This window comes from Strongylocentrotus purpuratus, unplaced genomic scaffold (genome assembly GCF_000002235.5).
Source record: "Strongylocentrotus purpuratus isolate Spur 01 unplaced genomic scaffold, Spur_5.0 spur5_scaffold_13, whole genome shotgun sequence".
Taxonomy (NCBI): Eukaryota; Metazoa; Echinodermata; class Echinoidea; order Camarodonta; family Strongylocentrotidae; genus Strongylocentrotus; species Strongylocentrotus purpuratus.
Window position 1 is genome coordinate 6,768,940 of NW_022145598.1, and position 24,364 is coordinate 6,793,303.

A 24,364-nucleotide genomic window follows, 5' to 3' on the forward strand; every position below is an offset into this window, starting at 1 on the left:
AAGATCCAAAACACGATGTTCAGAAACGGGATGAGAACGTCATTATTTGTATTCATTTATTGTGTAACATTTGCGTAATTATTGGGTTGAACGCGGGTTACAGTAACATATTTCCTCTTCGACGTAAATTTCACGTGAATGAAGAACATGATTCATCTCAAGTCAGCATCTTAATATTCACGTGAATTTCACGCAGATATTTTGACTAAAGCTATCACTAACGCTTCACGTGTTTCTGTGACGCGATTCTAAAACTTCTAAAGAAAGTGATAATTTCGTTTATGAAGATGTAATTTCATAACCAAACAAAAACGGGAGTATTAGGTTAACAAACCATGGTCTCCAAGGTAGGGATAATCACGTCATTATAATGGTGATATTCCAGTGACAATTGCGTGATTTAGTGTACGTGTTTTATAAGTGACCTAGTGCAAGAAACGTGTTAACACAATCACGTAAATGTCAAGTGTTTGAAGAACGTAAATCTGTTCCAGTCGATACCTTGATATTGACGTGATTTTCACGTGAACTTGTTTATTGGGTAGTACACCTGTTTAGATCATCCACACAAAACAAAACAAACACTCAACTCACGTACAGAAGATGCAACAACATTCTAATTTTGAACTTGTCAAAACGGGCAACTTGATCTTTGAAGCACTTGCTCGAATACCGAACTTAGTTGCTATAAAATACAATCCTATATGCACATCAAATGAAAAAATGTTTTGCTTGCCAATGTGACAGGCATGGCAAAGAATAGGAATATTTCATTATTCTAGGGCAAGAGGGCAAGTTGATTTTGAAGCACCCTGTTATGATAAGATCGTCAACTTACATGCAGCAGACTGTCCAATGGTGAGAACGAGAACCGTGGCCAGCACCACCACTGCAACACAATCTATTTTCCACTGCTCCATGATTCATATGATTCAGATGTGTCAGATCAGTGCAGTGTGAATGCACCTTGTCTTGTGATCACTGAATCAAAGAAAGGAATAAGAAAATATATCAATATTTATATTATCAAACTGTTAGTGTGAACACATCCTGATGTGCAAATAAAGCATGACAAAATGGCAGTGTGAAATGCACCATGTCATGTGATCACAGCATAAAATAAATTGGGAAAATAAATGGTCACTATCATAAAAATGCTAGTGTGAATAGAACCTGTTGCGTAAAAGAAGACATCATTAGATGGCAGCGTGAATGCACCTAGTTATCGCTCCATCATAGGAAAAAAGAAAAATGATATTGGTATTTCTTTTCAGAATGCAAGTGAGAACAGAGTTACTGTTGAGTAATAAAAAGCATCATGCATATCAAATTGATTGTATATCTATAATGCATGTATTGCACAATTTAAAAACAATCAATACAACAATGAAATCACAACCCAGTGCTTACAGCAATACTGTAAAGAAACTTTTCATCAGTCAACTTCAGATTGTTTGAATCAACAGGCCCATCTTATTATCAGTGTAATGAAGAGACAGGGTGAAAACTGCTGGTGATTATCACAATGTGAATTGATGCAGCCTTTTAACCACTGCGTCAAAGAAATGAAATTATGTCAATCACCCCTATAGAATATTTTTCCAATAAATAAAAACAAACATAATTCTATCAGTGATTTCATCTCTATTATAGCACTTATGATGTCCCCTCCGTTAATCGCTTGAAATTATCCATGCACAAGCATGATATGACCCTGCCTTATCCGTAATAACACCTTTGGCAAGATATTAACCTGCACTTGCTACTCTCCACCCAGGTGTTAAATGGGTACCCGGTAGGATGCGAACGTTCATGTGGTTGGACGAGCAAGTGTGCGCTTGTAAAATGGCGACTGGCTGGAATGCTCCCCAGGGAGTGGAAAATGTGCCCACATTGTGTGTGGGTAAGCCTGAATCCGATGACCGGGGTAATAATATATCTGTAAAGCGCTTAGGCACATCGTTGGATCGGTGTATTGAGCGCTATATAAAAAACAGATTATTATTATTATTATGAAATAAACACATTACCTCAATGCAGAAATAATCTCAACTGCAATTCAGTTTACACACGAAAAAGAAAAGAACACTTTGCACAAAATAAGAAAGAAATCACTAAGCCTCACAATTTCCTGACTTCACAACTTTGTCTTTTGCGATCTGTATCCAGTGATTAAGTGTACAAAGTCACGGTCATTACTTATACAGCAGTGTCGTTCGGCACTATATGTAAATGGTATTCAGTGATGTATGTGCAACCTTGCTTCCTGGTAGCTAAAAATAAAATAGAGTTATGTTGTGTGATAAGTGCATGAACGCGCAAAACACACACCCACACATATAGTATAGTATTAAGACAATACTCAATAGTGCAATAACCTATATTTTTAATGTTCATCAGACAGTGTGTTGGTGTGTATGGGAGAGAGTGTACATGTATGTATGAATGCAAATTATCTCCCTTTTTCTTCATTTTATATAAAAACTGAGTATTATTATTATTATTTCCTCAAAATATAAATGCAGTTAAATTTATAATTCAATTTTTGTCTTTCTCAAATGTATAAATTGCTGTTAAGATTTGTTTATTACGAATGTAACTATGGTTTCTAAATATTTTACATTGTACTCGTTATTATGTATTGTATTTTGTTGGAAATTAAAAAATTAAAATAAAATGAATAGAATGGAATGGAATGAAGAGATCATCATGGATTATGAGAGAGAGAGAGAGAGGAGAGAGAGAGAGAGAGAGAGCGAGAGAGAGAGAGAGAGAGAGAGAGGGAGAGAGCGAGAGGAGGAGGGGAGAACAGAAACACAGAGAGACAGAGAAAATGAGACATTTCATCTGTTTGGAGCCAGAAGGATATTTACTTCAACAAAAAGTAAATGCCCTTCTGGCTCTGAACATACGATTTGATGCATGTATGGCTTATCATCAACAAATAGGCTGTATTTGTCACACCTGTCAAATGACAATAAGGGGCCCATGTGGTCAGGGGCGTCTATAGACCTTTTTCAGTTGGGGGGGGGGGGAGGGGGTGTAGACTGTAGAGGCCAACGATTACCGACAAAAGTAGCCACCAATTACCGACAACATTAAATGTCCCAATATCTACAAATTTAACTCTATAAACCCGGGGCCGAAGGCTTAATTGTTTTCCTTTGAACTATCTATAGTACTTGCATATGCGCAAATGGTCATTTTCCTCGACAAAATAAAGATACGAATTATTTCGTCAACTTAATCAGCATCATAGCTATATATTTCAGGCGCGTAGCTAGGATCTTATTTTAGGGAGGGGCGGTAGTGAGCAAGCGAATCACTTGAAAGGGGATGGGTGAAAGGCCTCCCGCGCGAAGCGCGGAAGCTTAGACGTTTCATTAAAATATTAGAAAATGAAGACGATTTGTTGTATCGTTCTCAGTCGGCTTTTAATCATTGTCTGAATTCAGTTTCCCCATTCCACGCGAAGCGCGGTAGCTTAGACGTTTCATTAAATTATTAAAGAAAGAAGACAATTCGTTATAACGTACTCGACTCTTAATCCTTGTCTGAATTCAGTCCCCCCCCCCCTCCCACGCGAAGCGCGGAAGCTTTAACGTTTCATCAAGATAGAGAAAAGTGGACGATATGTTCGTCTGAATTCAGTTTCCCCCCCCCCCCCCCTCCCGCGCGTAGCGCGAGAGCCTACACGTTTCCTTAAGCTACGGTCACAAATCAGAGCAGCGACCGACCGATCAGTAGCCTGCTTGGTCGCTGCTGGAATTTAGGCATCGCCCAGCGATTAGGTCGGTGCCGGGCGGCGACCGCCCAGGAACCGAGCGTATTTTGGGCGGCGAGTGAAAAGTGAGCAGGCGCCGCCCAAATTTTAACTCCGCGCTAAAACTTCAGCGGCGACCGGGCGATGCCCTTAAAACAAGCGGTGCCTGGGCGGCCACCGCTCGATGGCCGGGCAGCCGCCGGGCAGAATTGGTTAAAAACTCGCCGCTCGGCCGCCGAGCAGGCTACCTTTGGGTAATGTGACCATAGCATTAATTATTAAAGAAAGAAGACGATTCGTTATAACGTACTTGACTCTTAATCCTTGTCTGGATTCAGTTTAACCCTAATTGTCTGAATTCAGTTTTCCCCCTCTCGCGCGAAGCGCTAAAGCTTTGACGTTTCCTTAAATTATTAGAGAAAGCACACGATTCCTTCTACTATTCTCGACTCTTAATCCTTGTCTGAATTCAGTTTAACCCTAATTGTGTGAATCCAGTTTTTTCTCTTCAGTCGCGAAGCGCGGAAGCTTTGACGTTTCCTTAAATTATGAAAGAAAGCAGAAGATTCATTGTACCGTTCTCTACTCTTAATCCTTGTCTTAATGAAGTTTCCCCTCTCGCGCGAAGCGCGGAGGCTTTGGCGTTTCATTAACATATTAGAGAAAGGAAGACGATTCGTTGTACCGTTATTGACTCTTAATCCTTGTTTGAATTTAGTTTTCCGAAAATTTTAAACCTCTGATTTCTTTAGCTGATATTATAGGAAAATGAAACTTCGAGAAAATACAAGTATTGTAGTTGTAGTCACAGCGAATAAAAAGTCACAGTTCGTAGGGGGAAAAAACTTGTCGGCCGACCGACATTATACATCTCACCGACTTCAAACTTCTGCATTGAAATAGTACACGAGGATCGAGCAAAAATACCGACACAGCTGACCCGACACAACACATTTATGCGTGTCTTTCTTGCTCCCTCGACGAGACGACTCCACCCAACAACCCCCTTCTCTCTTTTACTCCCACTCCTCCTCTCTCAGGCTCTTACCTCCCCCTCTCTCCTCTCTTTCACCCCCGGTTTCTATTGTTTCCCCTTTTCTCTTTTTTTCTTCTTTTTTTCCTTTTATTTCTTTTCTTTCTTTTCCTTTCTTTCCTCTCCTCCCTTGTTTTCTTTTTTTCTTCTCTTTTCTTTCCTTTTTTTTCCTTTCTTTCCTTTCCTTCCTTTCTTTTCCTTTTTTCTTTTTTTCTTTTCTTTCCCTTCCCTATCTTTTTTCCCTCCCCTTTTTCTCTTTTTTTCCCGATGGCAACGCAATTTTACCGAAAATATCCTGATAGATGGGGGTGTCGCACCCCCACACCCCCCCCCCCCCCCCCCCTTTGGACACGTCCCTGCTCACGCTTTGCGCTCGCATGGTTAAACTACATATGGAATTCCGAACGTGATTAGCGTCCTAGAACCTCCGACGCCATATTTGTTTAATCTATTTAACCCATGTTAAAATGATTATTTCAGGGGACTTATTTAAAATAAGGGTTTAGAATGCATTGATTTCAGGTCACTTTTTCGAGAAAGAGAAACAAAATCAGCTCGCGCTATGCGTTCGTATGATTTTATTGCCTATTGGTATATATAATTTAGACCCAAAAGGCAAAAAATACTGTGTTTCCAGGTAATCACCCTTCCCCCCTCCCTAGTGGTGGTCTAAAAATGGGGGTAGAGCAAAGAGAGAAGAAAAGGGAAGGCTTAACAATTTTGGACTGTCTAAAATGGTGACAACGGGGGGGGGGGGGGGCAGTCGGGGGAAAAAATTCAAACGGCGGGTCAAAAACAAATCCTGAAAATCTTCCTAAGCCTATGGCATTTAAACTTATATGTAAAAGAAAAAGATATTCATGTCGTATTTCGTATACCAGTTTTTATGATCTATGTTCTTATTTCATTGTTTGGGTATTTACCCTTGACGACGATGTGTATAGAACAATAATTTATTCCAATCTGGACTTGGGTAATCCAGATTCAAATCAAATTACATGCCAAATCCTTATAATTTGAGAACTCTCTCATTTATAGGGCTTATAGCCTCCACTGCTTTGCTTTTCTCATGGTATAGCCAACTATCACCTCCATCACACTTTATATGACATTTTCGCTGTATATTTAACTTTCTCATTTTCACTCCTTCGCTTTCCTCATTAAAGTATTTATGAAATCACTAAAAGTAAATTCTCTCTTTCTCATGCAGTAGTAGAAAGACATCGCATTTATACAAACATTAACACAATACACTTAAATAATTAATTAATGATGCTTTTTGCAGTTGAAATGTAATCCATGTTTCTTTATTTGGCAATACAAATAAATGCACTGATAACAAATAAATAATTATTTACACAAAATAGGTTGTCAATCACTTTTATAAATAACACAACTTGCAAAATATACAAATGTATATCATGCTGTTTGTTCTGACGTATAACTTTATACATGACATGGACCCTTTAAAAACGTATAAGTTTATACATCGTACAGACCATCCAAAAACGTATAAATTTATACATCGTACAGACCATCCAAAACGTATAAATTTATACATCGTACAGACCATCCAAAACGTATAAGTTTATACATCGTACAGACCATCCAAAACGTATAAATTTATACATCGTACAGACCATCCAAAACGTATAAGTTTATACATCGTACTGACCATCCAAAACGTATAAATTTATACATCGTACAGACCATCCAAAACGTATAAATTTATACATCGTACAGACCATCCAAAACGTTTCCGCGGTCGACCAGCCCACCCCCCCCCCCTTTCCAGGCCATCATTTCAGATCAACAACACCCTTGGACTACCACAATAAAATTACAGGCAATGTTTCCCGGACAATACCTCTCATAGGATAACTATATAACCCTGGACAATTATCCATAAACAAACACTTACATGACCAAATTAGCCAAATTAGACTTCCCACATTAACTATCTACATTATTTTACAGAGATAATGGGGGAATTAATTGTTTTGGGTGTAGTTGTCAGGGGCAGGCTCTAACAGTGTCCATAAAGGTGCTTTTGTTCGTTGGTGAAAGTAGTCCGATCGAGGGTGCCATGGTAGTTCGTATAAATTTATACATTGTACAGACCATCCAAAACGTATAAATTTATACATCGTACTGACCATCCAAAACGTATAAATTTATACATCGTACAGACCATCCAAAACGTATAAATTTATACATCGTACAGACCATCCAAAACGTATAAGTTTATACATGGATTTGGAGGGTGCGTGCCATGTATAAACTTATACATATAAACATACGTATAAACTTACACAGTGATCCTACAAATTGACCCTCTTAAAGTGATGTGAAACTTTAATATAATAACAAGGAGTAATTACAGCTGGAGTAAAAGCTTAACAATTTCCTCTGAAGTAGGCTCAATGCCACAACAACCACGACAAATATATATGCGCTCTCCGAATACATGCACATTGATTCAAAAGAACTAACGATGAAACACCCGCGGCCAGTATTGCTACAGAGGATGCACATATGCAATTAAAGGTATTCAATATAATGATAATTGGTTACACAGAAAGTGCTCATGAATGGTATAACCAGGTGTAAGCAAACAGATACACGTCCAAAAATACAAGATTTAAAGTTGCTAATTCCATGAGTGGACACATGTGGACTTTACTCTGGTTGATTTAATTTAATAGAAATATTTTCTTGATAGTACCATATAAAATATGAAAATCAGAAAAGCAATCAGCAAGGGATCAATATTGTACTTGAAGCAGTACATATTTATTACACTCTTAAGGCAATATCTCAAGAAATCTTGCTTGTTGAGGAATGGGATTTTCAGAGTGGCATCGTACATAATTACTAAACAATTGCCTATTTGTTTTCTATGTTTATTGATATAATAAATCAACTGTGCAAACAAAAACCCAAAAAGTTCACATCCTCTCTAAAATGTTTTCTTTTACTTTGGTGGCATCGCGCATCAAATATCAAAGAACCAAGGCAGTTTAATAATTCTATTGACTATCCTTTGGAATCTGCCAGATGTTTGCATAAATTATCCTCAGTTTGGACTCCAGCTCTGATAATTCCTTGATTATAACTTTGAAGTATATGATCTTCCAACTACATCATTGATATCAACAACCGTCTTCTGATGCTTGGAAATGAGTTAGATCGAGTGTTTCATTTTGACAAGATGGTAACAAAATCAAGGGCCCAATAGTTGTGACCCGAGTTTTTATCCTTGATAAAATAATAATATGTGGGTTTTTGTGTTGATGCTTTAGAAAAATAAATAAGGTGACGAGTCACGTTCACCAACCCTGTGCCTTTGAAATTACCTTCAAAGTAATCAAGTTCACTTGGCAAGACAAAAATATGCTCTAATAAAAGATAATAATAATAATATTGCACTCTAGTATAGCGCTCATCTATATAGCAAGGTGCTCCTGCATGTATGTTACCTGACCTTAACTAGGCTACATATTTTGGTACAACATAGTTTGAGTGTAGTAAATGTATGTTAAGGTCTTGCCAAAGCTAGACCTTAGTGAAGTGGCCGAGATTTGAACCACATACATGTACCTAATGATCGGTAGTCCAGCCACCTATCTACTAAACTAAAAACACATCTACACATAGACTTAAATACTTGTATTAGATAGCTCAGAGAGTTGCTAAGGTGTGATTGGTCCACAGCATGTCAAGTGATATGGGGACTGCAATTTATTGTTAACAGTTCACGCCCGGTCATCTGGATGGTTATATTGACCAGCTGGTCAACGATAACAGTAGGAGCATACGCGCTTGAGCTAAGACAATGTATTCATGTATCAACAATATTCGTTAATAACAGCTAAGCACAGAGAAGAAAGGCGAAGACAATGGATATCTACTGTAGATCAGACTCTATTAAACTGTTCGTGTTCAGACTTTCATGTAAAAACCATGACTTGGTCTTAATCAAGGTTATCTAATATTATAATAGATATTTCCTGTTATGTATGTAATACATATTCTTTAGCCTACCTAAAGGAGTTTTATTTTCCCTCATGAAAATACAACTCCAGCGGCCAAAAGAATGATATATAAACACCCTACCAGCCATATCTGGATAAAAATATTTACATAAAAACGTTAGTTTGTCACATATCTTAACAAGATTTTTCAGAACTAAATGAGGTAGTGATCGAGGTGAGGAAATGAGAGAAACAAAATGCACTAAGGTATAGAACACGTCTGGTCCATGCTTAATACTAGATCTGCATCTAGAATCTCCTCCGAGTCTGCAGCACCCATCATGGCCTCTATTTCTGTGCTGGACAGTGTTGTCTCCTCTACCATCCTCCCATTTCGTCCACATTCTGCTGCAACCCTTGCCAGCAGTCCTGAAAATATAATAGAGAAAAGAATATTTAATTTTGTTTGTCTGGTGAAGCTTGTGAAGAACCAAGTTATTAGACGCAACACTAGGTAAAGGGCTTTAACCACAGCAAACGAGCACCTAATTCCATACCAAATGCATTACATATTGTTCATTTTTGTATTTTACTTTGGTAAGTTCAATATGGAATGCTTTAGTAAAGTTCAGTCTGTCTTTGATTTTCAAAGCTGGTTTTCGAGTTAAATTTGCTCAACATCTCTTTATCAATACATTTCTACTTAAATGATAAACCCCCTTTTTTAAATTTTTGGTTGTCTTACTAAAATAATACTTTTACATTATCAATAAAAAAAAAAAAAAAAAAAAAAGCATAAACCCTTACTGAATGGGGCTATTTTGAAATTTGTAAGACTGGAGGGGGGGGGGGGGGCCTCAGAGCCTACCCCTTAAGTAACCAAATTTGGCACTGACGTTTCAATTTTCTTGTTAGAATTTTTAAAATCTGATTTTATTTCTCGAAAATGGTATACACATATGAGTTATAGTTTAAATAGACCAATCTGAATGTCTCAAATTGTAATATCTATGGAAAGTATTTTTAAATAGTGAATATGTGAGCCATTGTTTAAAAACAATATATCTAACGATCGGTTCTAATAACCACCGTTTTAATTTCTCTCCTGGTGAGAATATATATAAAAAATCTCTGTTTGTAACCTATCTAAAATGTTTCATTCCAAATTGTTTTTGGTTTCAGAGTTTTTGAGAAGATATAAAGCTCTCTATATCTCTCTTGACTTGGATTTTTTTTAAATTATATGCTCACAATGTCATCTCAAGTCTTTAAGCTTTTACACAGTTCATTTCTTCTCAAACAGTTTTTATATGCCTTTTTTTTGCATATTTTTCAATTCTTATGTATTTCAATGTTTTATGAACATTTTTTTTTTTTGCATTCTACTGGAAAACTGGAAGAAAAAAAAAAAAAAAAAAAAAAAAAAAAATCGGCTCGACCTTTTATCATGAAAGGTCTGATTTTCAACACCTCAGTGTCATAAGATTTATAACACTTGAAAAAAAAATCATGAAGCGCTAGCTATTGCTGAAAATGCAATGGGTTTGACAACAAAATTTGTCTGGGGGGGGGGGCGCCATCTGAGACCTTTCCGGTAAAGTTAGGGTTAACACAAATTTCCGACAAGGCACAGGGTTGCTTATTGATATTGACCATGATTTTGCACGACCCCAAATCTCGTGACTAAAATCTTTGTTGTGCAACACTGGGCAACTTTGATGCTATTAATGTCAGTTATTATGCGTCTAGAATTTATGGATAGTGAAAAATAGGTAAATATACTTGAATTGAAAAAAGCCAATTTGAATTTACACAATTTGGACGTTATTTCACAACTTTCCTTTCCTTACATTTTATTTTATTTTTGTATTCATGTTGCTTTATTGGTATCTCTATATATTTAATCTACCCATTTATTCTAAAACTGTATCATAATTTAATTGGATCTGTATATAGATAAAATGTCTTACCGTCTCCAACGTCAAGAACCACTTCATCAATAGAAGTGAAATGCTCCACTGCATATTTGTAGAAGTCTGATCTTGATGGCATGTAGAGTTGGCTAGTGCCAGCACCCCTCCTCCTAGACTCGACAATACCATACTGCATACAGACATTATGGTTGACATCTGTTGATAAAATATATATGCACATTTTATATGGCTACTTAGAACAGTATGAATAAGCCTTAATTTCCTATAGAAGTAAAACGAATATACATACATGTGATTTTTCACATGAGGCACAATTTCTTTTCAAAAAGATACAATGTGATTTTTTGAGTTCTGAATGCACCTTTTTCTTTAGGAATAAAAACCCAGACATTAGAAATGCATTTGTTTCACAATTACTCCGCAGTTGTCTAATTAATATAATTAGCTTGCTTTGGAGGTAATGTGTTTGAGATCACATGGCAAGCATCTTATCTTCATTTGTTCAGCATTAGTCAGCTATTATATGTTTTTTTTCCCCCAAAAGCATTCAGTAATCATTATTTTTTGAAGTTTTGAACATTCATTGTAAATGTCATTGGATTCTGTCAGAAATTAATTTCTGTCATTACCAGAACTCAAGATTATATTTAAAATCCAAGTGATATAAACAAAAATTTATATGAATGTTGAGCTTCATAGGAGGATTTCTTAAGAAAGAATTTTCATTCAGATCGAGCAGCCAATCTAACACACTGGAAGTTATACGGTAACATTCTTTCTTAATAATTTATATTTTTTTAACACACACTGCAGCTATCTCATTATTACACAACCACAAAAACGTTTGTTATGTTGCTTTGAATACCGAAATAACAGTCAGCTTCATAAGATATTTAATAAAAGACATGGAACATGCATAGTTACCTTGAATATCTCCTACTGGGGACTGGACAATATGCAATATATGCACATCGTGTCGGGTATGTTGGCTGACCACTTTGGATATCGCTGTGATGTCCTTTGTCAGGAAGATTCTGGTAGTAGCCGATGGTGTTGAGGATAACTGGATATCCTGTAATATCAGAAATTCAAATAAAAAGGAAAGAACATACAAATTAACTATAATTCTAATATGTTGAGCCCAGATAATATACACAATGCAAAGTTCTGGAAACTGTTTTTTTTTTATTTATACCCTTTTCATAATTATCTGCAGCTTAACATTTGCTATGTTGAATCAAAATAGAAAAATCAAATTTGAAAATAGGATGAAATAGCATGTGGGTGCACTTTTCCATGCCAGTCGTCTGGGCGACAGTGCCATTGTACGTAATATATGACTTGTGGGAAAATTGCAATTTCTATGCCATGAATATAATTGTTTTTTTTTTGTTATCAATGACAAATTACCAATGATTTTTCATCAGCATAAGATCATTCTCCATGTAAATCCCTTAACCTTGAGTTCCTTATAGATTACAATATTACAACTTTGAGATATTTTAAACTCACAATTTTGAGATTTGTTTTATGTGAAATTCAGTTTACCTCTTTCAATTACCAAGTGCCTACAAATAAGTGCTTTGGAACCTTAAGAATATGGGACAATACCTCTTCTAGTTCTTGTATCATAAGGGCTGGGATGTCGTCTGCATTCATGTCCATGTCTCTCTTGGCCCTGCTGATGTGCTCCAGGAAGACCTCTGGGATGTTACCTTTTGTATACTTTTTACCTGAAAAAAAATACATATACATTGATCATAGAGCTCCGGAGTCAATTTGACCCCCCCCCCCCTCCCCCCACAATATCTTGGCCACAGAAGGTCTGATTGATGGGAAATTTTGCATGGACAGCAATGCACATGCAAAGAAATGTTGCTTTGATGTTTGTTTTTTACAAAAATCACTCATTTATTACTTTATTATAATTCATGCAAATTAAATTCCTATTTTAACACATTCAATAATATATCATTAAACAAGGCAAACGCCAAGCGTTGTCTTGCCTGCATCTTAGGCCCTATAAGCAGATCAGGAGGTGAATTTTGGGTTCTGGTAGTTTACTCTTTAGCAATAATGGAATCCCAAGGAAAGTCTGTTTTCCTTTTGACCTGTTGCCTTTGACCCACATTTGAACTTGACATGTTTTATAGAACAATTTAGAAAAGGCAGTATTTTGTACACAAACGTACTATGCAAAATGTCAATTGTGGCTAGACGTGTGGTTAAGTAATGTTGCATAACCTCTAGCATGGACTGTCCCAATTTTGGGGCAAATTTGGTCTCAAAAGTTGCGAGACAATAAAGTCATTGAAAGGCAGGTTGTGATTTGTAGCGGTTACGTGGCAGTCCTGGATTGTGTACGGGGGAGGCAGGGGCCAAATTGACCCCCCCCCCCCCCCCCCAGTCAGAATAGTCAACCCTACTAGTTCATCTAAACTTTAAAATTTGGATTGATGGAGATACAGGATAGCAATTATTGTATATCTTGCTGGGGCTCAATATTCTCTTCAATAGACATTATACGAAGCCATGATTTGTGCATACCAACATAGGGTTCCAGGGCTGCTTCTGAAGTGAAGGTTGGGTATCTTTCTATCGCCTCTTCCCACGTCTTAGCCCCATCCAACTCCCTTAGCAAACACGCTCTTCAGACTCTTCATTGCCTTCAGTTCATCGGCATCCGCCTTCATCTTTTTAACATTCAAAGACAAGGTCGCCTCCAGAAGAAGTGAATATCGCTCCTCTTCTGAGAGTCCTTGTAGCTTCATGAAACACTATAAAATAAGACAAATGAAAATAATAAGAGTAGTTATTAGTGCACGTGAAGTATTGTTGCTCACTGTCAGAAGACAAATTTTATTTGCATATATATGAACTATCAACTTTTTCAATCAAAGTCAATTCTTCTGCAAAGAATCCCCAATTCATCTATTGTTTGATTTGAATATGTAAAAAACTATTGCTTTAACCCTATTCTCACTTTGAGTGCAAGCTTAATGCGAAATATTGCAAGGACGTCAATACAGATTTGTTTTTATCACAAATTTGTTACTTTATTATAATTTATGCAAATTAGATACCTATTTTAACATATTCATTAATATTTCATTAAGTTATGAAGCTCAATCTCTTTTTTAAAGTTGCTGAATAGCATAGGCAACAATACTGAAATAATAAATAATGAAATTTCCGATCAATTCTTTTGTATTCTATTGTTTCATAAACTACTTATGTATCTATTGTTTTCATTTATATATGTGATTTTTTTCATGTTTCAAAAGTGTATCTTGAAAAGTTTCAAGACAAGTATGGTCAGGCAAAAAGACTAGAAGGCACAATTAACAGTGTTGTAAAGCAATTTAGGAAAAGCAGTATTTTGTACACAACGTACCTATGCAAAAAGTTGATTTTATTGTTAATTTTTAGAACTCGGTCTCAAAAGTTGCGAGACAAACAAAAAAAGTCAGAAAAAGTCACCGGAAGCCGTGTCGCTATTTGCAGCCATTGCGCATCAGTCACAGATTTTGAACAGGAAATTGAACCCCCCCCCCCCCCCCCCCCCCCCTCCAGTCAGAATAGGGTATCCGCCAATGGTGGCGCTATATTACTTTATTTACTTTGGTTGTGATGATTTGATAAACTCCTTATAGCGGCTGAATAAACCACAATTCTCATTTGCACAGAAAACATGTGGTATGTGTGACATCCAGTCCAGCTCAATTTTTGTATTTTTCATATAGCTCATTACTCAGCAATAATATACATTTTCTACCAAAAAGTTATAATTTATTTGGTGTTTTGAACATTCGCAAGTCAAGTTTTGTTCGATTCTATGAAGAAAAAAAATGCTTTCCTTCATTACTCAAGATGATATTTAAATGTGTAAAAAAAAAAAAAAAAATTTAAAGCTTACTTACACATTGTTTCAAATCCTTTCCAGTAGATTCTCTAGTTGCATCGAAAAGGAGAGTGGCTTTCCTGTAGCATCTGTTTGAATAACTAGCCAACTGGAAAGTTGGCTCGAGAGCCCTCAGTGCCTGTAAATTACAACAAAAAAGAAATGGATAATATATGCTCTCATAACCAGTTTGATTCTGAACATTCCAATTCATTCACTGCAATCACCATTGCATTACATAATTCACCATATTGTAATATGACCCCTCAAGTTAAAATATAAGAAATGTAAGAACTTTTTGGCTAAAATTTATGTTTCCAACAGTCACTCTTGAAAGCTCGATCATCTCAAATCAATCATTGATTAAACTCCATTTTGTCATGTACATGTAAGTTGGCTGAATATAACAATAACCTTTTTATTGGGGGGTTGGGTGATGTTCATGAGTTTTTATGCTGAACATAAATCTAATTTAATGTCCGATTCATCGTTTCATTAAAAAAAAAACCTACTTCGCTACAAGTAAAAATAGAACATTGAATGAATTCAGCATTTTATCTAGATGAAAATGTCAGATGAAAATGTCAGCTCTAGTGTTTAGACTTACATTGAAGGAGCCATTTTTCCCAAGGGCTAGGGAACACTTGCGTCTTGTCGAGGCAGTCATAGTGCAGGGCTCATCCTCCACATCAAGGTTGTTGTCATCGTATAGAATTGACCTGCAGACAGCAACCTCCTCCTGCAAGCACGGCTTGTCTACAGCAGGTTGCCCACACCTATGCAGTGATGCCACTCTCAATGCCTCAACCTTGTCCAGGTTTTGGTACACCCTGCAGCGCCATCCACAAGATAGATGTTCATATCTAAAGCAATCAGAAAAAGTATATTGGTTATAGGATATTGAGATGGGTAGGATATAGAAACATGGTGTATATATGTATCATGCAGAATAAAATATTGGAAAAAAGCTTACACGGTATACCTTTCCATGCAGTCACACACTTTTTAAGAAAACAAATATGAACATGGTACACAAGGGAAATATTCTATGGGATTTTATTTGAGTCAGGGATCTAAAAATATTTTGTATTGTCCTTAATATACCCTTCATTGTATAACTATAAATGGAACACCTCTCTATTACCATTTTTCTTCCCAAATGGTACATTGACTACCTGGGTAGCATTTCTTTTATGTTACATGCTTCCACTACATATTTGTGGACTGCATAATAAATGGAGAAAAAAAAAGACAAGTGATAAATGAATATGTTCTGTACATATAATATCGGTAAGTACATCACATAATCCCTTTAAAAATTTAACCTTTGTCTCATACACTGTAACTACAAAAAGAAACAAAAATAACATTAAAAAGCAATTGCAAAAACGGGTAACTTTTATAGAATAAAATACCTTTCATCGTCAACAAGATCCTTAGCTGCAAGAGCATAGCACACCCCTCCTAGGAGCTGGTAAGCTGTTCCAGAAGGGCCATCTACTGCGAGGACTGGAAGGACATGGGAGCTCTGGAAGTGGGTTGCTGCCTTCATCACGAACTGTTTGGCCTCCATCACTTCCTTCCTGGTACGTGGTCTCTGGAGATCCTTCTCGGGCTCCACAAGTTTTTTGAGGGAGATTTCAGAAATGCCTACATGTAAAGAAATAAAATTTCAGGTCAATGACACATTTTCAAAGATTGTGACATTTAAATCTTTAATGTTTATAAATAATATCCCCTGTGCAGAGAACAATCTACATTTTGAAAATGACACCAGGGGCCCGTTGCATAAAGACTTACTATTATGGTAACTTTGCCATTATGGTAACTACCATGGTAACCGGGCTCAGCAGCCAATCGAAATCAAGGTTTCTATGGTAGTTACCATAATAGTAAGTCTTTATGCAACGGGCCCTGATACATATTATTAGTAACTGGATCAAAACACACAGAGGCTCATCAGGGAAATTTTGTCCTAGAGCTATACAAAAAATATTCCTATAGCCCTTTTCAATTCAATCTCATTTTGCCTTATGTGGAAAATGCAACATATGAACATTGTTTTGGGGAATTGGCAATTAATCATTTTTCAACTTTATTTTGGTTTTAATCAGCAGTTGGCCATTTTACCTTCCCTGTGGCTATTGCAGAGGGGCATTAAATAATCAATTTGGCCCCAAACATGTACTTCATAAACAATAAGAAAAGGAGATTGTAGTTTTGATGAAAAAAATGGAAATATTTGTGGTATTTGTATAGGAGTCCATTTAAAAATTGTTTGAAGTTATACAAAATCAAATAATAAAAGTGGAATGTCCCAATTTTATCAGGCTTTCAGTGCTGTTATATTGATAAACTATTTTGTACACATTCTCTCCATGATATTTGCATTTCTCTTTGATTTAAAAACTGCCAATCAATAACATCACATTTAAACTTAGTGATATCATGTAGAGAGAAATGTTGTACGTCTGGAATTATTAGTGAAATGAATTTTGTAAAAGAATGGAACACAAACTAACCTTGACATTTTTGTTCAATTGCTGCATCTGAATTCTCCGCCGAATGTTCAGAAGTCTTGTTTCGTCTCTTACGTTCTGGTGGAGTTCCGTCGCTGCTAGATCCAGAACTGCTACGTTTTTGCCTCGATTGTGTGTAAGATTGAGAAGGAAGGAGTTCTTCCTCTGATGACGGAAATGAATAGATCATGTCGTCATTAACGATCGCCATCACTGACAAAACATCGGTCAGGCTGTTCTCCGTTTTTTTCAAAGTCTTTGCCATGTTTGTGACACTCATTTGGCAAAACTTTGCCTGTGTAGAAAGACCATTACTAAAACAGACCTGGGAAGAAAGTAAATCGGACAAATACAGGCATTAATATAAGCTGCTTAATGAAATTATATTCATTTTGCTTTGACAACCTCACACAAAGATTATAAGGGATACAGTTGAATGTTCTACATGTTTGCCTAGAACTAGAAATATCACCGAAAGTGATTAATACTCACTCCCCATGTGTGTGCACGAAAAATGAAGAAGTGGTTTGATATATACAAGATTTTACAGATTTATTGCAATAATAGACCATTACCATGGCAACACACTTTCCGACACATTAAAAATGTGTCTTGCACATAATCAACTCAAGACCAATATTTGTGCGAAATTTAATGAGCATTGCTCGAAAAATGAAGAAGTGGTTTGATCTGCAAGATTTTACAGATTTATTGCAATAACAGACCATTACCAATGCAACGCACTTTCCGACACATTAAAAAAAATGTCTTGTACATAATCAACTGGAGACCAATATGTGTGCCGAGTTTCATGAGCATTGCTCAAAAAAATGAGGAAGTATACATGTATATAGTTCGATCCACGAGATTTTCCCCCGATATATTACAATAATATGCCGTTCCCATGGCAACGCAGTATCCAACACAGTAAAAAAGTATGTCTTGCACATCTCCATCCTAAGACCAATATGTGTGCCAAGTTTCATGATCATTGCTCAAAAATGAGGAAGTAGTTCGATCCACAAGATTTGCAACAGACTGACCGACTGACCGCCCGACAACCCGACCGTACGCCAATTCCTATGTACATGTATACCCCCTTCAAACTTCTTTTGGCGGGGGAACATGCAAAAAAAGATCCCTTTTTCCTTGAATGCCAATTTTTACTCATATTTCTTTGTTGTACATGTACATGTAGCTAGGGTAGATATGTTTTGCATAATATACAAATTACAATTCCCCTTGAGAAATCAAGAGTGAAGTTGTAGTCTGCCTGATGATCGTGTCATGTAACATACAACAAATGTGCATGCACAGGACATTCAGAAACTTTTAGTAAGTCGATTTCCTCCGAAATGTACAAACAGTACAGACTATATACCTCTATGTTTAGAGAAACAACCTATATTTTGCACTCTCATTAATTAGATGAATTTTCATTAATACAATTGCGATACAAGTATGGGATGTATAACTTTCAACAGTTTGCACTGCGGTAGAGTTTAGATTCTGCCCTCGTTATAAAGGAGAATAAACTCCTCAGAGACAATTGAATTGTAAGAATGCAGAAAAATTAAAGTAACATAAATGTCAGTGAAATTAAGTTGAAGCAAAAACAGTCAATTAATGAGTAAAGACGTGAATTTAAAAAAAGTTATGATTACTAATGTTTAATATGGAGATCATACATGAAAAACTTTCCAATTTCTTTTGCAGATATTGCACTAAAATCACCTCTTTTATAGGAGGACTTGGACAAAAATTCTGTTCTATGAATTGACTGAGGAAAAAAATGAAATTCACATATTTTTGTACATGTGGGAGAGTTCTCCTTGTATGACATCACAAAAAAGTGACTGCGTTGCCAATATGAGATATTCCATGTCATCAGTGATTGAAACTTTTAATGGTGCACCATCCTCTCAGGTTGGCTAGCACTAGGTGGGTAGTCCAGTAATATGGCATAAAGCTAGTCTTGATACCTTTACAATACATTGTACATTTCAGTATAAATTATACCTGTATAATTGGATTTATAATGGAAAACAGGAATGTATGGAAGGGCATTGTACTAATTTGTTACAAGTTTGGTAACATATTTGTGGTATGAATGTCATAAAGAATAGAGGAAAAATTTGTAATCATTTAAGTGTGCATATATTATAAGACTACATTATCAGGATGCTGCATTCTAGGTTAGGAGCCTGGACAGTTCGAGTACCACCGGTACGATTTCAGGACTCAATTATGTATACAGTTCTGTTTCTGTCCCGTTTAAAGCCAGTATAACCTATAGCACCCTTGTAAGGACCATCTGCATAAGTAAGTCGTGAACTATTATATAAATAGTGTATACTCTATCATACAATAATGAATTATATGTCCGACTAAATTACTAAATTATCCTGAGTCAAAATAAACCTGCACGAGGGATAATTTAGTATTTGGAGTTCATAGTCCAGTATTTATAGTGTACATGATAGAACATTCACTATTTATTATAGTAAATAGACTCCTAAATACAAACCCCCCTCCCATTCATGAATTTCAGATTTCTCCAAAAAGGGAATTAAAAAAAACATTCTTTAGAGAATTCTAGATGTGTTTGTTTTTTTTTTTTTTTGAGAATCCTGAAATTCTGAAGAAAATTTTTTTGGGGGACTTTTTTATTTTGTTTGGTTTTTGTTGAGAATTCAGAATACTTTCTTTCTTTCAAGAATTCATAAACTTTCATAATACAATATGCTGATTTACAGAAATACATTGTCAATCGCTATGTCAAAAGGTATAAGACTAACTTTGAATGTCGCCCAGTACATAGTCTAGCTAGGTTAATCCTCTTTTAAATATCTCTTTAAAAAATCTAATCTAATCTAAGATGGTTAATGTCAGCTTAAAGCTTAAAGGGAAATTGAATCTTTCATAGAAATTTGGTTTGGATGAATGTAGAAAAATCAAACAAATATGAGTTTTTAAAAGTATATACAAGTATGGAGACCCTCCCATTGGCAATGTGACCATGTATGTATGACTTAGTGGGGAAACTTTCAGTTTGTTAGGTATACTTTCCTACATGTAAGTTCCATGTTTAACCAACATTGGCCATTTAGAAAAAAAAGTACTTTGTATAAAAAACACTCTCTGCACATCACATCAGAACAAAAAATACAACACAAGGACAACGCAAAGCGTAGCAAGCCCTCGCTGGAAACAAACGGCATAATACATCAGAACAAGTTACATGTACGTCCATTAGACGGAATTAAGTTACTGACATCTGGGGATTGAATGAAAAGAAAGTTTACTACTTTACGGAATAACCCAAGACATTTGACCTTTGACCTAATGTACATTATTCCAAAATCAAATTTAGGCTGTATTTGATACCATGCATGTACCTTCATATCAAATTTCATGAAAATCTGTCAAACATTTTAAATTATCAAACGGAAACCAGTACGTGTTCACAAGATTTGTTACAGGCGGACGGAAGGACGGACAGTAGCGTTACTATTTTCCCCTCAGATTTCCTCCGCAAGGGGATTATCTGACAAACATTACTAAAGTTATCGAATGGCAGGGGCCGCGGAGCCGCGGGGATTAAGGGGGCTGCAGCCCCCCACTTTTTTCAGTAGACGTGTACAAAAACGCGAAAATGACTATAAGATTGTGCTTTTTTGCATGATCCGCCCCCCCCCCCCCACTTTCAAAAAACGCTCCGCGGCCCCTGAATGGAAACCGCATATTCAGATGCATAGTAAGCTATTTTGCATATTTAATGAGCTATGACCTTTGACTTAAATACTCTGAAATCAAACTTAATAGGCTGTATGTTTATACAATATGTACAGTACCTTCATACCATATTTTATAAAAATCCATTAAAGGGGAAGTCCACCCTGAACTTAAGTTGTTTTTAATAAAAGCAGAACAGTGAGAGAAACATATCAGTGAAGGTTTGACGAAAATCCGACAAAGGATACAAAAGTTATGAATTTTTAAAGTTTTCATTTTGTGACGACGTCACATGCGAGCTGCTCTCCTATACGTTGTGTACTGTAAATTCCATAAATTGCCATTTTCTCAGAAAAATAATAATTATTTTACCTGTGCATTCGATATATTATCAGACACATGCTTTTATACACGCCCTCTATGAAATAGATCCATTCCTTCATCAAGAACCATGAAAAGGGGGCAATTTATGGAAATTACAGTACACAACATATGGAAGAGCAGCTCGGAAGTGACGTCACAAAATTAAAAATTTAAAATTCATAACTTCGTTATCCTTTGATGGATTTTCGTCAAACCTTCAATGATATGTTTCTCTCATTCTTCTGCTTTTATTAAACCCAACTTAATTTCAGGGTGGACTTCCCCTTTAAACATCGAACGGAAACCACACTTTCGCATATTTAAAGACTTATGACCTTTGACCTACATACTCCAAAATCAGACTCAGGCTGTATTTTGATCCATGTACCTTCATACCAAATTTCATTAAAATAAGTCAAACATTACCGGTACTTAAGCTATCGAACGGAAACTACATTTTAACATATTTAAAGACTTATGACCTTTGACATATATACTCCGAAATCAAACTCGGGCTGAATTTTGATTCCATGACGTCATACCAAAATTCATTAAAATCCATTGAACTTTACTAAAGTTAACGAACTGAAGCCATAATTTGCTATTTTCGCATATTTAATGAGCTATGACCTTTGACCTACATACTCTAAAATCGACCTTAGGCTGTACTTTATACCATGCATGCACCTTCAAATCAAATTTTATTAAACTCTGCAAAACACATCTACAGTTATCAAAAGAAAACCATTTGTTATGGAAGCACGGAAGTAAGGATGGACGGCAGCTTTACTATATCCCCTCTGACTTCATCCGCGAGGGGATAATAAAGTCTTCCACTATGTGTCAGGTATGTTTTAGCTATGTGACTCGACTGGACACACAAAATATGGTAAACTAATTGAAGTTAGAGAAACCAATCAGTGAAGGTTTTGAATGAGTCAGAAATATTCAACAGGAAAGTCTACACAAATAATATATATTGATTTTTATGAATAAGCAGAAAAATCAGGTTGACAGCTTGATGATAGTTATCTGACAAAATCTGAAAACGGATTATAAGCAATGTTATACAAATTTTAATTTCCAATCAAACAAAAATCTACAACTCTGTGACGGACATGTAACTTAAAAATTCTTATCACATTTTTGTAGACGTTTCCATGGTAGTTGATAAAGTAAAAATCTAAAAGTGTGTGAAAACATATGGCACAGGCATGAATAAATTGTGTTCAAGAAATTATGAATTCATTCAATTTTAGCACACAATAAAAGTTCATCGCAGAGTTTTAATTTGGGTTTAAAAAAAACTTTGTAATAAATCCTTTATCAAATATTCACCAAACTTTTACTGATAATTACTAGATCTAGCTAGCTTGGGTCGGCTCCCAAGACGAAAATCCAATTGGATATCTCTCTGCACACCTGGATCTGTGCGATTGTTAATTAAAGACCAAACATGAACTCAATCACTTTTCTAGCAATATTTTGAATTACATCCTGGGATACAAAAAGCTTTGAAGATATTTTGATTAAAAATTATATTGAAGGAAATTAATTTTTCCTGGCTCATTATATAATTTCATATGTTATGCAGATGCAGAGAGTTTGAAACCCTATATTAGTTTACCCAGATCTACATGTATTCATAGATCCATTTTTGCATATGGCATGTAAGTTTTTGCTGTGATTAGATGAAATAAATTCATCGTTTTTGTAAATTTTTTTGTGTACATGTGTAACAGGGATATAATTGGTTACATTTATACTGGTCACAAGAAATAATTTGGTGGAGGCTAGGCTTCAAGACTTGGTCGCTAGTAGACAGTCAGCCGAACTGTCTCATGACCTGAACCAAGTCTGAATTTGATGTGATTTCAGTTTAAATAGAGACCTCTACCTAGATTTATAGTTGAGATCTCAATCACGATGGAGTAATAATTAATGGTTTAATGCTCTGTCAAACTCATTTCACATAGACTCTATTTGACCTCAACCAGAATATTTCTTTACATAGTGACAACTAGTGTCTTTGAACAACAAAATAGCAGACACAAACTTACTTACTACTGACGTTAAGTTTTAATTGGCTTAGTCTAGATCTAATCTACTTAACTTAGACACTATAAATAATATATATTCTAAGCCCGGGTCACATGCAACCAGCTCAACCAAACCAGTCCCAGCAAGCTACTATAGACTCTACTACTAGTACTAGTAGTACGACTATAGTGCTAGAATAGATAAGTGATATACATAAAAAAATAGGTCTAACACTAGTTTGTTAAACCGAACTTAGAGATCTGAGATAAATAGATAACTGAACTGACAGTTAACTGTTGTTGAGTTAAAGTTAGATCTTAATCCCTACGTTGAAAGTCTACGTTGCACTTGCACTTGCAGGCAGTGCTGCACACCATTTGAAATGATTTCATTTGCACTTGTCCAACAGTTAGAATGTCTATCAATCATGTCTTGACTTGCATTGTTGCAAGGTTGCATTTTTTTAAAGAGTAACCATGTCAGAAACACGAACTGCAGATTATTCTAGTAGGTTATGTAAGTTTCTCACCTGTATGCTGTCTTCAGTAGATGAAGTGGTAGCGACGCAAATCATGCTGATGACGTCGGGAACTCGACATTCCTGTTTCGGCTGAATGCCCTCCGTCCATTCACTATCAGGAACAACTGGTTCTGCTTTCGCTCAAGCCACCACATGTTGAACTAATATAGTCTGGATCAAGGCACTTTTAACGAATCGACGATATCGATGACTTTTTCGAGCAAAATAGATGCTTACTAAACTAAAATGCCAACTAACTATATAATAGAGGAATGTTTGAGTATCTATACAAGTCGTCAAGGCAAGCTTAAACTGACAGAAAGCGAAGTGAATACTCTAGACTATTAGAGAGATTAGTAATGCTTTAAACACGACGGGCGAATGCAGACTATTCATATGCAAATGAGTCTACACTATACCAATATAAGCCCTCGATCTATCACTTGTTATGCAAATTTTCGCACGCGACCATTGCCGATTGGTGTTTCGTTGTGAATGGGGGACAGGAAGTGTACCCCTTTGTTTATTTTGTTATGTAAAATAGAAGAGCTCAGTATCATCATCTAATTTCTTGAAGGCAAG

The 24,364-nt window shown here is 36.1% G+C and overlaps 3 protein-coding genes across 4 annotated transcripts in view; all 3 read right to left on the reverse strand.

The window, feature by feature from the left end:
- LOC100888291 (receptor-type tyrosine-protein phosphatase F) overlaps positions 1-2,227 on the reverse strand; it is a 41,717-nt gene extending 39,490 nt beyond the window's left edge. The window contains exons 1-2 of one of the 2 annotated variants that reach the window (XM_030982787.1): positions 2,126-2,227; positions 839-981 (exon numbers count right to left, since the gene is read on the reverse strand). In XM_030982787.1, coding sequence (XP_030838647.1) covers positions 839-920 — 82 coding nt within the window. In that variant the 5' untranslated portion in view covers positions 921-981; positions 2,126-2,227. The other variant, XM_030982786.1, reaches the window with a different exon arrangement.
- Positions 2,228-8,931: 6,704 nt separating this feature from the next.
- On the reverse strand, positions 8,932-15,754 carry LOC115922961. Its single transcript, XM_030982789.1, has 7 exons — positions 15,213-15,754; positions 14,625-14,744; positions 13,252-13,481; positions 12,316-12,437; positions 11,629-11,776; positions 10,741-10,899; positions 8,932-9,199 (listed from the first exon to the last, which is right to left on the reverse strand). Exons 4-7 carry the CDS (start codon positions 12,367-12,369, stop codon positions 9,033-9,035), a joined length of 528 nt encoding a protein of 175 aa, XP_030838649.1. The 5' UTR covers positions 12,370-12,437; positions 13,252-13,481; positions 14,625-14,744; positions 15,213-15,754; the 3' UTR covers positions 8,932-9,032.
- Positions 15,755-15,949: 195 nt separating this feature from the next.
- LOC115922960 lies at positions 15,950-23,846 on the reverse strand. The gene is made up of 3 exons (XM_030982788.1): positions 23,792-23,846; positions 17,128-17,449; positions 15,950-16,255 (listed from the first exon to the last, which is right to left on the reverse strand). Exons 1-3 carry the CDS (start codon positions 23,834-23,836, stop codon positions 16,005-16,007), a joined length of 618 nt encoding a protein of 205 aa, XP_030838648.1. The 5' UTR covers positions 23,837-23,846; the 3' UTR covers positions 15,950-16,004.
- Positions 23,847-24,364: the final 518 nt, after the last annotated feature.

Bases quoted from the DNA above. Each gene is read 5' to 3' on its own strand.
- LOC115922960 (XM_030982788.1), bottom strand. From the start codon at position 23,836: ATGATTTGCGTCGCTACCACTTCATCTACTGAAGACAGCATACAG. The intron at 17,450-23,791 runs GTGAGAAACTTA...CTTTCTTCCCAG, and splicing joins CTACTGAAGACAGCATACAG to GTCTGTTTTAGTAATGGTCT. The intron at 16,256-17,127 runs GTTAGTTTGTGT...CTTTACATGTAG, and splicing joins AATTGAACAAAAATGTCAAG to GCATTTCTGAAATCTCCCTC.
- LOC115922961 (XM_030982789.1), bottom strand. From the start codon at position 12,369: ATGGACATGAATGCAGACGACATCCCAGCCCTTATGATACAAGAACTA. The intron at 11,777-12,315 runs GTATTGTCCCAT...CTGATATTACAG, and splicing joins TGATACAAGAACTAGAAGAG to GATATCCAGTTATCCTCAAC. The intron at 9,200-10,740 runs GTAAGACATTTT...TTATATTTTCAG, and splicing joins GGTTCTTGACGTTGGAGACG to GACTGCTGGCAAGGGTTGCA.